General features: G+C 39.6%; 1 protein-coding gene across 4 annotated transcripts in view; it reads right to left on the reverse strand.

The window, feature by feature from the left end:
* Positions 1-15,175, reverse strand: part of LOC111869855 (signal transducer and activator of transcription 5B) — a 48,327-nt gene that overhangs the window by 21,931 nt on the left and 11,221 nt on the right. For all 4 annotated transcript variants that reach the window (XM_023861687.2, XM_023861685.2, XM_033753570.1 and 1 more), the window contains 8 exons: positions 14,866-14,980; positions 13,355-13,503; positions 12,461-12,584; positions 10,209-10,444; positions 8,769-8,930; positions 7,750-7,874; positions 6,464-6,619; positions 4,963-5,164 (listed from right to left, as the gene is read on the reverse strand). In XM_023861687.2, coding sequence (XP_023717455.1) covers positions 4,963-5,164; positions 6,464-6,619; positions 7,750-7,874; positions 8,769-8,930; positions 10,209-10,444; positions 12,461-12,584; positions 13,355-13,503; positions 14,866-14,980 — 1,269 coding nt within the window. The remainder of the gene's footprint in view (positions 1-4,962; positions 5,165-6,463; positions 6,620-7,749; positions 7,875-8,768; positions 8,931-10,208; positions 10,445-12,460; positions 12,585-13,354; positions 13,504-14,865; positions 14,981-15,175) is intronic.

A 15,175-nucleotide genomic window follows, 5' to 3' on the forward strand; every position in this document is an offset into this window, starting at 1 on the left:
CAAACATCAATGTGACAAATAAATACACTTGGTCATCGACTTACGACCTATGCAACTTATGCCCAGCTGCACTTATGACCACAAAAAAATGAAAATAAATAAGAGATTATTAAAACGTAAGTTTTAAAAATAAATTATAAAGATGATAAAAATATTATAAAAGTTAAAAATACTGTTAATAAATATATGGTCGACATAGGACCAGATCAACTTATGACCTGTCAGTCATAACAGAAGTCGGTCGTAAGTCGACGACCAAGCGTATATATAAATGCGTAACATCAAAATAACTAAACCTCTCTCCATTCTGGGGTAGCATAGGGATAAATTGAGCAACAGATGGAAAGAGCACAACAGAAGAAAGAGTATTTAAAACATAATCAAAAAAGTATCAGTTTGTTCACAATCACTAAATGTTGTTTTCTTATTTAAACAACTTGCGAATGCCCTACAAGTTAACAACCTACGTGCATGTTTTCACTTAAATGTAAACAACTGTATGAATATCAGAGGTGGTACAATCTTGAACTGCATTTCAACACTGCTACATTCATTCCTTTCAATATTTCACCACCTGACCTGGATCTGAGTCCAGGTGCTTCTGAAATCACATTTCTGAGTCACAAGGAACTACAGGGATTTGGGCAAGGGTCTTTTCTTTTCAGTACAATGGTTCTGACTTGTATCTGGTAGTTAAACATTTCAAATCTTGGCTAGTGCAATGGATATCCTGAAAGTATTTCTGGTCTTCCAAGCAAATTCCAGGATAGTACCTTGAAACAGTTCACAGCTACTTTTAACTCCATTCCTCCCACTTCACACATAATCATACTTACCTCAGTGTTTCTTAAAAATATCAATTCCCTCTGACACCACAGAACATACTCAAAGAAAAATCTGGGAGGTGTGTGTAAAATTCATTAATTCTATATATACAGAGTGTCCCAGGAGGAATGGACCAAACTTCGGGAGGGTGTTCCTTATGTTAAAGTATGCCAATATAACCCAAAACACCTATGTCCAAAGTTGAACGGTTACGGAGATAATGGCCCAAGAAAAGTGTGGTCTTCTGGCAGGTCCACGCACTGTACCTCTCAGCTGAGAGGCCTTATCTATGTTTGTCCTTGAGTGCCGTGATTCACCCTAGCCGTGCTTATGTAGTTGGCTTTATCAGAACGCGCAGTCAGCACGTTACATCAGCGCTTGCCATTCATGTGTCATGTATAGTGCTTGGAAACCCTAAGGACAATTATGACATGGCGAGCGAGTATTTTGTACTTCAATTTTATGGCTTCATGTTATTCACAAGTTAGTTTGATGTTACATACATTATTAACATTACAGAATCCACATATTCCTGCCAGTTTTAATATGTATTTTGTAATCAACAAGTGTGCAACGCCGGTCAAAGTTTGACACTTCTCTGGCCATTATCTCCGTAACCGTTCAACGTTGGACATAGGTGTTTTGGGTTATATCGGCATACTTTAACATAAGGAACACCCTCCCGAAGTTTGGTCCTTTCCTCCTGGGACACCCTGTATATATCTGTAACTGACGTGAAAACAACTGTTTTACTGTAACACATTTTCAAGCCACAAGTTACATCTTCAAGCGGTGCGTGAATGAGGTTAACTGAAAGAAGGCACCAAGAAATTGCTTTTCTCAAAATGCCAACAATAATTCAAGGGTTACATGCTAGTTGTGTCCTCTATATTCCTTTCACTGCAAGCCTTGTGAAGAAGTTTTAATGCCCACCATTACTGGTTTTCATGTGGGATTCTAAAAGAAATTAGTGCAATAGTTATGCCTTTTGAAGCTTTTATATATCTTTTGACAAAGTGTATTAAATGAAAACACAATAGGAAGGGCATGCCTCTCTCTCCACCCATTCAACTGCCTGTGCATTCCACTTCCAAAATTATCATATGGATCTAAATGAAATGTTGCACTGGCCTTCTACGCCAAAAACTGGAGTTCATTTTCACATGCATTAGTCTAACATAGCTCCTATTTTATATGAAACTCAAGACTGAATGATCCTCAATTATATAACAGCATTAAGGCTTCCTGGAATATGATGTCATGTAGTTTGCCCGATAGGTACCAATGCTTCAGAGAAGTCTTCTGCCTCCTTCTTCATGGCATTAGAGTGAGAAATCCAGAAAAACAAAGGTAGAGGAAAGGAAAAGGATAGGAACTACAACCGCTTCACCAAAAACAAGATACCCATTACCCAACTATACAGTCTTACACAGCTGATCACAATCTTCAATAGACTGTGAATTATGAAGAAGGAAGCAGTTGTATCCATGGGTTGCAAGCCACATATTAAAAATCCAACCCACTGTCAGAGTAATTAGTTAAGGATATTTATGTGTTTATCCGAGGGGGAGCCAAGAGAAGCTGTGTATGTATGATGACCCTAAGCGCCCTCCGTAGTCTAGGGGTAACATTCCCACCTCATGACTCAAGATAGACGGGTTCAAACCCGGCGGTCGTGGAATTTTTCAGGGTGAAAAAATTCAGGGAACAAGTTCTCTGGGAGGGACTTTAAGCTGTGGGTGCCATGTCGTAGATTTACAGCACATAAAAGATCCTCATGTCTCTAGGAGACCTCTGAGCAAAATTAGGCAAAAGGTTTCCCACCCAAGTAGTTTCCAATGCCTCTGGTAGATGGGGGAAGTTTCAGGTACCGAGGGCCGACCTCACTGGCTGAACAGGGCTGATAGCACGCACCAGTACGGTAGGGTATGGCAACTGGTAGAATATCAAAGGAGGACGTACAATAGACTATTAGTAGCGGTGCATGGGGAAACCCACCCCCTCCAATATTATTAATAATAATAATAATAATAATAATAATAATAACCCTAATAGGGAGTGAGTGACACACACCAGAGATGACGCTTAATCTAGCTTAGTTTATACAGGTGTTACTGGTACTGGATCACAGATGTGTAATGCCAAGACAAAGAACACATAAGGACGCTATCTAAGTCATTTCAGGGGGGGGGGAGCCTTCAATGAAGAAGCCTATATATATTCTCACAAATTAAGTGGAAGGGGGACTCTTCATCTTTACACTTATCCAGAGAAGTAAAGCTGCTATACAGATCGCTCGCCTTGGGTGTTTCAAGTCTCGACAAAAGAGATGGTTCTTTAAATAAATAGTCTTTATCCACCAAACACCGAGGATTGTTCTTTGAGCTAACTCATTCTTAAGCAACGCCTTACCCAGCGCTCCACAGCAACCTGAGCAGATCAGCATCTGCTCGGCTCATCTGTAGGACAGTATTCCAGCTGCCTGGTCAAGGGCTCAAGACCTTCAGCTCAGAATACGACACAGTTGTAACCCTCATAAGTAACTGAGTCCCTTCACTACTTTTGAACAACTACAGTATGTACTTACTTATGGAGCTGAGCCCTTCTTGAGAAGCCAAATCTACAGCTACTCAAGAATTTCACGGCATTTTATGGCATCCAAAGGTTCATTACCGTGTTCACATTAATCCCCCACTGGTCCCTATCCTGAGCCAGATCTATTCAATCCATACCATTCCATCCTATTTCTCTAAGATCCATTTTAATATTGTCCACTCACCTATGCCTTGGTCTTCCCACTGGTCTCTTTCCTTCTGGCTTTCCCACCAATATCCTACATGCATTCCTCTTCCCCCCATTTGTGCTACATGCCCTGCCCACCTCATCCTCATTGACTTGATCAATCTACTTATACTTGGAAAAGAGTAAAAGTTATGAAGCTCCTCATTATGCAGTTTTCTCCAACCTGTCACTTCATCTTTCTTTGGTCCAAATATTCTCAACACCCTGTTCTCAAACACCCTCAGTCTATGTTCCTCCCTCAATGTCAGAGACCAAGTTTCACACCCATACAGAACCACCAGCAAAATTATACTTTTGTGTATTCTAATTTTTATGTTTTTGGACAGCAGATGAGAAGACAAAAGGTTTTGGACTGAATGGTAGCAAGCATTACCAGAGTTCAACCTCCTCTTAATTTCCTCCTCAATCAGGTTTTGATTTGTTATCACTGTTATCATATATCCGAACTGTGCAACATTTTCAAAACATGTTTTCTATCGGCCATGATTTTGTCCTGCATTTTGGTGACGAGACGGCAACATATATTTGTTTTCTCTGTGTTTACTTCGAGAACAACCCCCTTACTTGGGTCAATTAGGTTTGTGTTTTTTTATGGTATCTACATTATCACTCAGTAGATTCACATCATCAACTACAGCATGTAACAAGGATTAATTCCAATAAATGAAATTACATCATGGTTTCAACTGTCACTTCTCACACACCTCTTCTGCATGCTGTTAACATGATTTGTACTTTGTTATATACATTCAAGCTGGCCAGAAAATGATTACAGGCTTAGGTCAGTGTAAGATCTTTGCCCTTTGACATAGAGCACTATTATTGCCACTGTGTGAATCGTCTTGATCGGCCGTCAGGTTTCCAGGCCTGGGATCTGTTCACAGGATCTAACCATAACAAAACAGTTGTACTGCAATGAAGTAACGCTGCTCAGTCCTCTGCATTCAAACCTCAAACCCAGTTACTATCTATGTTATTCATATATGATTTACTTAATGACCCTACTTGAAGCTCATACTATAGTGTTGAATGACAAGATGAATTATGAATAATGAACAGATGTGGGGGGAAAAGAAAACTGCTATGGCCTAATTCAAGGTACTCTCCCGGCATTCATGCGGAAGGGCTGAGGATAATCATGAGAAACCCAGTAGGACAGTCAGTCTCCATGCTAAGATTTAAACCCATGACTTGGATGAGGGGGAGCACTAATGCCCTGACTGTAACACTCAGTCACTCTCAATTACATGCACCACTCCAATATGTAACCTAACCAAACAAAAGCTTGGAAAGGACCTTGAAACTATGTTTGGAATAAGCAAAATGATTACTCACCTACTGACAGAATCACTGACAGCACTGGCAACAGAGGGAGTATCTCGTGTCACACTGGGATCTGGAGACTGGGGTTGATACATGTGCTGTGGAGTTGGGGGATAGCTTCCACCCCCCAAAGAAGCTGCAGGTCCACCCCAACCAGGAACGTGTGTCACAAGCAGTGGCTTTACATAGCCATTGCTTGTTGTAGGTTGGTTTTCTGCAAAGAAATTCAGTTTCATAATTTATATCTTCTGCCAATATGTACATCTGTAAGAAATGTCATTTCACTACACCAGTGGTTCTCAAACTTTGTCAGACCGCGGCCCGGTAAATTCCTTTTTCTATAAGACAAGCCAGTATAATTGATGTAAGGGCCTGGAGGTTGAAAAACATTGCACTACACCAGAAACTACATGGAGGGGGGGGATATACAACTACATAATAGTTTGACAACAGGATTACTGAAATAATGGCAATATAACCATGGTGTATAAAATTTCTGAGGTATGGACAGGACATGGTGGTCTTTCATGCAAATTAGTAACAAAACAGATACTGGTCACACTTGGCATGTTATGTAGTGACTGTAAGGTAAGGTAAAGTTGTCCCTGTGCTTTCACAATTAAGCACTGTGTCAAGCGGCCTCCGTAGTCTAGAGGTAACGTTCCCACCTCATGACTCGTGGTACGCGGGTTCAAATACCCGGTGGAGGTTGTCGAATTTTTAAGGGCGGAAAAATTCAGGGAACAAGTCCTCTGCGAGGGACTTTAAGCTGTGTGTCCCGTGTCGTAACTTTATGGCACGTAAAAGAACCTCATATCCCCAAAGGGGATCACTGAGCCAAATTCCAGGACGTTTCCTGCCCAACAATAGCCTCTAAGGCCTCTGATAGATGGGGGAAGCATTACAGACACCGCTAAGCAAGTGGCCGAACTTGCTTGCTCGGCGGGACTGATGGTACGCACCATTTATCGGTAGGGTAGAGAGACTGGTAGAATATCATAGAGGGAAGCACAATAGATCAAACTGGTCGCGATGCATGGGGAAACCCACCCTCTCTAAATAACTAACTAAGCACTGTGTCAAGAAGACGTATGGGAGAGTCGATGAATAGTTCCACCATTCTTGACCTCAGTACTGGACAGAGGTGATTGGTCAGCTTCACGCCTCTACAGTGTCTACTACTTGCTCAGCCATGTCAGTAAACTTCCAGCAGACTACATCACATCACAGAAAACAGTACTCTTCAGTCACCAGCACAAGAACCTCAAACCCTGTTACTACAGTCCCTCAGTCACACCTATCTAGGAGTCTTCTCCCTCACACCAAATACAACCTTATACACCTGAATAATGTTCTTCTCAACAACCCGCCATACAGCTGGCTTCACAATAGTAAATTGAAATCTTCCGTCTTTCTCTTCTATGGCTTCAATGAACAACAATCAAAAAGAAAATCTTCTCTGCTTCTCCAATGTACACATTCAACAACTACATTCACCATTCTTCAAACATACCTGTGAAAGGTGTATAGTATTTTCCAAATGCCTGCTCCTTAGGAATATCAGGAAACAGGGCTGCAAGGTGTTGCAAGTCTGAGATCCGATCCGCCAGGCTACGAATGGCAAAATCCTTACTCGTAAAGGGTTGCAGCATGAACACTTCAGTTTGATCTGTTCAACAAGAACAAGAATTAAAGGAAATTACACTCCACCATAATCTAGAGGGTCTACTGCTTGTAATTCCCATCTTACAAGAACTTTTCACAATGGGAATTAACACTTTTCACTGCCTTGTAACAGATTTACATAAAATACTCCTTACCAATAACTTGTTCCTGCCATTCTTGCTACTCTGGTATCACTTGCAATATTTTGTGAAATATATGTTGCTGCACATTTTTACATAGTTTTCAAATTCTTGCAGTCACCATGAAAGTGACACACTGCACTCATATCATATATCAAATGGCTTCTTATATCTAATTTTATTTGTTCACAGTTCAAAACAACAAGACAGCCCAATGCTGTGTTACATGGAGCTATTTTTCTCTGGGCAACATAACTCATGGTAGAGTGGATATAAGGAAACAGTAAAAATATATCTTACGAAAAATAACTATGGCTTCAACTAGTGAATTATCAAGTTACCCCAGAAATAAATATAAACAAAACCTGTTATCACTGGCACCAACCAATATTTCAATCAATGCCAAAGTTGGTACAAGTGAAATCGTTTGACATCCCTATCCTAAACTAATATACATGCTTCACTGATTTAACGACTGGCGTCAAGAGGAATATCCAGTGGATCTTGATACGCTTTGCCTGATCAGAAGCTAATTAACACCATTTCTTCAACACAAACTGTCCTCGCTTATCATTACATGCTTTCTAAATATCCTTTTGCTGCTAAATAAAACATTCTCACTAATACTATTATCACTGCTAAAGGTTAACTCCTACTCTACCCACAGCAAAGAAAGTATTTGGAAAATGTGCGTACTCCAACAATATGGCCTTTTGTAATGCGTATATCTTTAGGACCAACGAGTAAACCAAGCAAGAAACCACGAGAAGCAGGCGGCAGGCCGAGCCCAGCTGGTTGTTTGCACTTTGCTTTGCTTACTCTTTGACCCTGAACGTGAAGGTGATATACCCTCCAAAAAAATTGGCTGTCTCAAAACTACAGAGTGTTACAACCCATAACATCACATTCTTCATAGTCAATGCTGTGACAACTCCAAACCCAACAAGTTTACTCCATTCCACTGATGCATAAAACATAAAATTACCGTTCATACCTCCAACCCATGCAATTGTGACACCACCAAGCTCTGAATCAGAGAATCGGAGGAGGAACGTTCCATTGGCACATGTAGATAGCAGCTCCTCTGCTTGTTTCTTCCGTACAAACCCCATGATTGCACTATAAACAAGTAAGACACAAGCCAATTGTTATAAAGAACACAGTGTAAACTCGACCTGAAGTTATATTGGTAACAGACAGGTACTTTGGCTGGTTCCACTTTCAAGTGGGGCACAGACTATCAAGTAGTAGTTGACCACTCACCTAGTGTTAACAAAAGTGTTGGGTTATATCACGCACGTCTACTTGGCGTGGTACTTAATTAACCACAGGGGCAAGTTTACCGTTACTACCTTCTGTACTTACAAATATGACGACAGTATGGAATTTTGAGGTTATGTTTAACACATCCAGATTCTTCAGGTGTAAGCAAGTTAGTGCAAAATGACAGACAGAAATGGACGATTAAACTGTACTGATTTGTGGTTCCTCCTACACTCAACATAGAGTGCGAAGCATTTAAAGGAAAAGAAAAAAGTATGAGCGCAGGCCTTTACCAGACCGCCTCTGTGGTCTAGTGGTCAGCGTTCCTGGCTATAGATCCAGGGGTCCGGGTTCGATTCCAGGCGCTACCAGATTTTCTGACAAGTAATGGGTCTGGAACGAGGTCCACTCAGCCTCGTGAGGATAACTGAGGAGCTATTTCAAGGAAATAGCAGCTCCGGTCTAGAAAACCTAAATTAACGGCTGTGGGGATTCGTTGTGCTGACCGCACAACACCCTCTATCCGCTAACGCTGGCACTAACTTTACTATCATTGCCCAGTTCTCAGATGATCAGCAGTTCAAACAAACTCCAACGATTTAAGAAGATGAAAGAATGCCACTAAATGAAATCCTGAACACAATGTACACAACCTGCATTATCACTACACATGATCTGCTGCTGCTGTTGTTGTTACTACTACTAGATCCATTTAATGAAACACTTATAATCCTAATACTGCCAACTCACCCATCAATCCAAGGGCCTCTAAGATGTTCACGTGTTAGCTTCATGACTGCATAAAACCACTCCCAGAAGGTGAAGTTGCGTTCTGGCAGTGGTTCCTTACAGAACTGTGACCAGCTAAGCATCATTGTGCTGTAATCACCAACTTGCTGCTGGCTATTGCTCCTAAGTCACAGCATCCATATTTAGAAAAAACTTCTATTAGATTTACATACATAACAGAAACAGAAAGCCTTCAATTTCAAACAGGATTCTTAAACTGTATATACACACACAACAACACAACCAACACTTGGCCAAAATCAAAATGGACGCGGAATGTGCTATTTCACTGGTACTTGCAGACATCATTCTACAGTTCTCATCATTGCTTTATTTAGAAACGGCATGCAAGGAGAGACTCGGACATCATATGTTGGGCTCAGTCAGAATTGTTATTGTGTGTCTCACAGCAGTAACTATGACGTGGGATACTATCTTCTGGGGTGTGATTCTGCTGTCTAACTGAATACAAGTTCACAGACGTTTCATCAAGGTTGATATGTTAAGCAAGCAAAAACTTTTTCTGAAATACCTGTGAACTTCTACTGGACTACAATGGCACCACATCCCGAATGGCACTGCTGTAAGAATCTCAACCAGTACATTTGATGTTAGTTCGCTTTCCACCAGTAACTGCTAGAGTGGCATTTTAATTCCAAATCAGTATAATTTACATAAAACAATGTAGTGAGACGTGAGTATTAAACAAAGACGAAAAAATAATTTAAGAACATTTCAAAGAAAAATTATTACGATAATATATGGGCCAATAAAACAAGAGAACAGTAGTGAATTTGAAACAATAAATAGATGAGATATTGAAGAAAGAAGATACAGTTAGATTTATAAAGGCAAGAAAAATACTGGCTGGGACATGTAGAAAGAATGGATGCTAACAGAATGCCACAGAAAAATCTTGTATGAGAAGAACTATACTAAAAGAGTAGGAGGCAGACCAAAATTTAGGTGGTCTGATGATGTCAGAGAGGACCTCAGGATATTGAAAGTTAAAGACTGGAGATCCACTGCAATGGACAAAGACACTTCGAGGCTGCTGGTGCTGGAGGCCAAGGTTCACAAAGGGCTGCAGAGCCAGACGGTGTGCGCGTGTGCATATAAAACAATGAAAGGTGCTGTAGTCTATTAACAACACAACATATCAGTTTAAACACCCAAATTTAACAAATCTAACTGGAACCAAACCATGATAAATACTGTGTTTTAACTGAATGGTAATCTTATACTAGAGGGAAATTACATACCACTTCTTTTGCTCTTTCCACATTTCATCTAGTGTCTCTTATCACATCTTGGTAACATATCTGAAACAGAGTAACTTCAGAGGATGGTAGGAGTGCTATATGCAAGGAACTGCTGCTTTGATTAACCAAAGTTTATTACCTGAATGCCTTTTCAGCCAGGAAGCGAAGGTTCTCATCTGTGAGTAGCCGACCAGTAGCTGCTTTGAATTTCATATTAAGGGCATCAGCTACTTGCAACCACGCCACTTTATCAGGAACAGCAAATGGTATACGCCCTGGCTCAGCAAATGCATTGTCCCATGTTACTGTAGCCCATGCATGTGGTTCCTGATTTCCATGTACAATTACAACTACTGGAAGTGACAATGTCCATACCTGCATCAAAACGTATCTTTAAGTCCACCATTTTCTCCACAAAGAGTCACCAATTAAATACTGATTACGTTCATAATACTGAGACATAACAGCTGAGAGCTGGAATATTTTAACAGGAAACGTCATCCAATGATTAGGTAATGGCGGGTAAAAAAGTTTCAACAGAAACCGAAACACACTTCCACATAAACAATACCCAGACCAACAATAGGAAACAGTCCACTTAACACATTTAACAATGGAGGAATTCTAGGAAGTGGTGTTCTCTATATGGTCTGTGCTGAGGCGACATAATGAGGACCAACAGCCCAAGTGAGTTACAGAAAATATTAGAGACTTAAACTTGGCAGTGGTCAAGCTTACAACCACACATGCAATTAAGCTGCTGTTGTAGTATAAAACAAGTACAATAGGAATGACCTGCCTTGCAAAGCCTGGATGGACAGAGAACTTGTATGTAGTGCAAAAGCGAGCATTCAATAACACGTGCGATATGTGCACCTAACAGACCGATCCTCTCATCAGAGAAGACTATGACTGCAAGGATTCAGCTGAAAAAAAAAATCTCTTGTTGTGATCCTCGAGGATCCTGGCGCCATGACGAACCGATTTGAGGTAAACTGCCCGCAGTAAAGTAACTCTGACTCTTGACTTCGTCAGTAGCCTGTGTGGAGGAGGGTTCAAATACTTCAACCATAGCCCTAAGAGTAGTAGGAGGCAGCGAAAACATAATCCAGTGCCTAGAGGAATAACTGGACCCTGTTCCTGGGGACAAAAATACAGAGACCTGACCCTCCAGGTTGGGGGAGTCTTGAATGAGACAGTAAAACATGGTGAAACCCACAGGACTTAGACCCAAGACTGACTATGCTTGCGAGGGACAACAGCAATTGTGAACGACAAACCTGTCCTCTCATCAGAGAGGGTGCCCCAGATCAACGAACCTGCAAACTGTCGGACAGAAGCAAAAATTTGGTCTTGGGCCCCAGATGGGGCTTGAAACCAATATAGACTGGCCCACTGACCATCAGTCATAACACAACTTTGACTCTGAAGTTTGTTAGTTGTCAGTCACTAGCCAGCAAGAGCACAAGCACAGAGCTAGAGCTAGAGCAATTTCCCTGGTCAAAAGCCATTACCAAGCAACAACTAGTGAAGATCTACAAGAAAATATGAGTGCTGTAGTGGCAGTAACCTTTAGTGTGTGTAAAACAGTGAGACACTTATAGTTACGACTTACAAGCCTTCAATTAATTCTATTACCAATCCAAACCCTGTGCTGAGTCATGTAACGCATCACAACATTACGGTGGGTATAAATAAATGACTACAAAGTTCAATGTTTCCATTTTCAATGATAAAAACAGACTTTTTACATCCGTATCAGAGATGACAATACACAAAGAGTGGACACCAAATTCTCCAGATTTAAATCCACCAGATTACCATCTTTGGAATGAACTTAAATAATTAGCTGCTGTACAAAATCCAAAGAGAACCATTTCAGTCTCTGTAGTTGCTACTAAAAAAACTGAAAATTCAAGGTCTTTCATATCACAAGAGAACATACGATCAACTGAGGAAAATCTTAAATGGAGTGTACTCCACAACTAAATTACTAACCTGCAATCTTTGAAATTGAACATTAAATAGGGAAAAACCTTAAATTGAGGAACAGCAAATGCAGATTCTACTGTATACATATAACTGATTATCCAAGCTGCAAATATAGCAATGATCTTTATATTTCTGCATCCTGCTGTGTATATTGTATATAGGGTATTTTGGTGACAGCCACCAAAATACCCAGTTGCTAAAATTACTGAAGTGTGTTCAAGGCTCTGTTTTAATGGTACATTAATATTGCGATGATTTAGCTCATTAATTTTCCTCTTGCTTGAAAGATGCATAATCCATATTTCCATACTTGTACAGTAACTGATCTTTATTTTGTGGCGAAAGGCTTTCCAATTCCTATGACTTGCTGCTATCAGAAGGGTGCAACATGGCACTAACCTGGAAGACGAGCTCTCCTCCACCCACAGAAAACTGTGATTGAAATAGAAGGGAAAATTTTTCATCCATGACAGATTCTGTACCCTTCTTTTCTGCTCGCTTTATTTTCTTCAGCTGCATATTTCTGCAAGAAACCCAAATCAGCGTTTTCTCAGACCACGTGAAATACGATGAAATCCCCATCTGGGATTTGAACATGGAACTGAAGAAAGCTTTACATAAAATTAAATTAATGTCAAGAAACTGTGAGAAACTATACAGAAAGCCTAAAGATAAGGTGAATTAATCAAGTTAAACAAGTTCTGGAAAAAAACACAGGACAACTACAGTCATTCAAATGTTATATACTGGAGGTGGATAGAACTAAAACTAATACTCATTCTATTTATTAACCCAAATGCAAAATTTCCAATACAGTAGAATGCCATCTTCTGGATGTGGCAATCTGTAAATCTTGCGTGACCTGACATTTTGAAGGAACGTATTGCCTCCATCCACAGGGTAGAAAAATTTACAAGCAGACTGCAGAGACCTGCTCACGCTGGTTTCTCACTTGCAGATTTTTCAATCCTGAAGATGGCGGCAATACATCCTATGAAACGTCGGTTCACATAAGATCCACATGGCACCACATCCCAGAAGCCGGCATTCTTCCGTCACCGCTGTGGAAACCTCAAATATTTCAATACAGTACCCTTTTTCAGTAATCTGAACATATGAAGAACACAAATTATAGAAACGCCACTGTTCTAAGAAGGCAGTGTACAGGAAAGGTGGTTACACTGAATTTGAGTAAGACATCCACAATCACAGGTTCCAAGGAACTGTATACAATGTTGCAAAATGCTACATTTAGTTGTGCCTATGACACAATTTGAAAGGACTGAAAATTACCTAAAACTGACAGAAAGCTGACGAGTAGCTTGATGATATTCCATTGTACCAGTGTTGTTTAGAATCTCACCACTTGCCTCACCTTTTGCCATTTTGTCATTTTTCAAAAGAGCATTTGCTTGTGCTTCACTTATTATGGTCACTTTAACCTGGAACATTAAATTATATGCAAGTTTCTACAATTTAAAATTAATTGCAAAAGTGATTTTTGGCTAATGTGTTGTCTGTCTAAAACATCTTTGATGGTATGTCACACCTCGTGGACAAAACTCACATGTTCAATATCTCTGGCACGGTGATTTTGGTTACCACCATGTGCTGAAATTAGACTCTAGTAACTTAACGATAACATTAACGATCACTAATTAGACTCTAGTAATTTAATGATAACATTAATGATCACTTAACTGATGATGATGCACGCTCAAAGATATTTCAGACAAAGATTACTTTCCAGTACTCACTTCTGTACAGAGAAAACTGCTGTGAACTGTTTTAATTGTGAAATATATTACAGAATGGTTAATGTAATTCATAATTTATTTAACATCCATAAACTGTTACACAAGTAGAGTTGGACAAGTCAGTTAAAAACAGCTAAGCACTACAAGCTAACAACTCTTAAAAATGTAAAAAACAACACACAAGAAAAACAATACAATCATCTATGAATCATCGTCCCCCCGCTGAAGCTTAGCAACCCTGCATGACAACACCCAACAATTTAATATAAAGCAACACATACACTTAAAACATCTACATTCATCCACATCACATCAAAACCAACCCAAGCCACCAAACTACCGCCCATCACTGTTACTAAAAAAACTCCTGCAGTTTTGAAATAAATAACTTTTTAATTTATTTCTAAAAACTTTAAAATTTTCTATTCCTTTTAATTCAAGGAGCAAGGAGTGTTTAATTAGATTCTGCTCTTTTTAGTTTGGAGTCTATTATTTCATAAACATACATTTATTAAAAAGAGAAAAAGTAAATGTAAAAATATTAACAGAGTTAAATGATATATTCATGATAGAATAAGATGTTTATAAGACTGTGCTACAGGGGGCCAGATGGGTATTGCCCAGGCCATTTTTGTGTATTCATTTATATATTCAAAGTATATAAAATATATTCCATTCACATAACACAAGGAATCCCTCATGGAAGCTCAAATTGTGGTTTCTGGCCTTCAGTTTTGTGTAACCTGGTTCGCTGCAATACTGTCATAACATTTCACACTTTAAACCGAAGTTTTCACCAAAACACAAGGATTCTACCTTCCTGTCTTCCCCTCTGCAGTAAAAATGACATGAAGAAACTGCAGTAACTTCAGTCAGAAGTTTCTAAATACATAAAACTAAGCATCTATAGTTTTGTAATCTGAGAATACAGCTGCATTTCTTTCAGAAGTCTGGCAATCACAGGTAAATTGATTAATTTTCCATCAGACAAAATGTTTTTTTTTAATAATTTCAATGTGTATATTATAAAAAGGCAAATCATCTCACCTGAGGTGGGGTCATGTGAACATTAAGTTTCCCACCCACTAACAACCGAACTGTAGACGAGAACCTTGTGTTTGTCTTCATCACCTGTGGGGGCTGCTTCTCAATAATGAACGTACTGGAACATACCAATGTATATTTAAAAAATGTGGCAACAGAGTGGCATGTTATCTGTCTCTTTACTTCCACATGTCTGGGCATATTACTCAACGATACTTCAGGAACTTTTACAATCTCTGAACTATAATGAACCTTCTACATAATGAAACACAATCCTAGGTGCCAGCAAGATACTTTAAAATCTCTATTTAAT

The sequence above is a fragment of the Cryptotermes secundus genome, unplaced genomic scaffold (genome assembly GCF_002891405.2).
Source record: "Cryptotermes secundus unplaced genomic scaffold, Csec_1.0 scaffold286, whole genome shotgun sequence".
Taxonomy (NCBI): Eukaryota; Metazoa; Arthropoda; class Insecta; order Blattodea; family Kalotermitidae; genus Cryptotermes; species Cryptotermes secundus.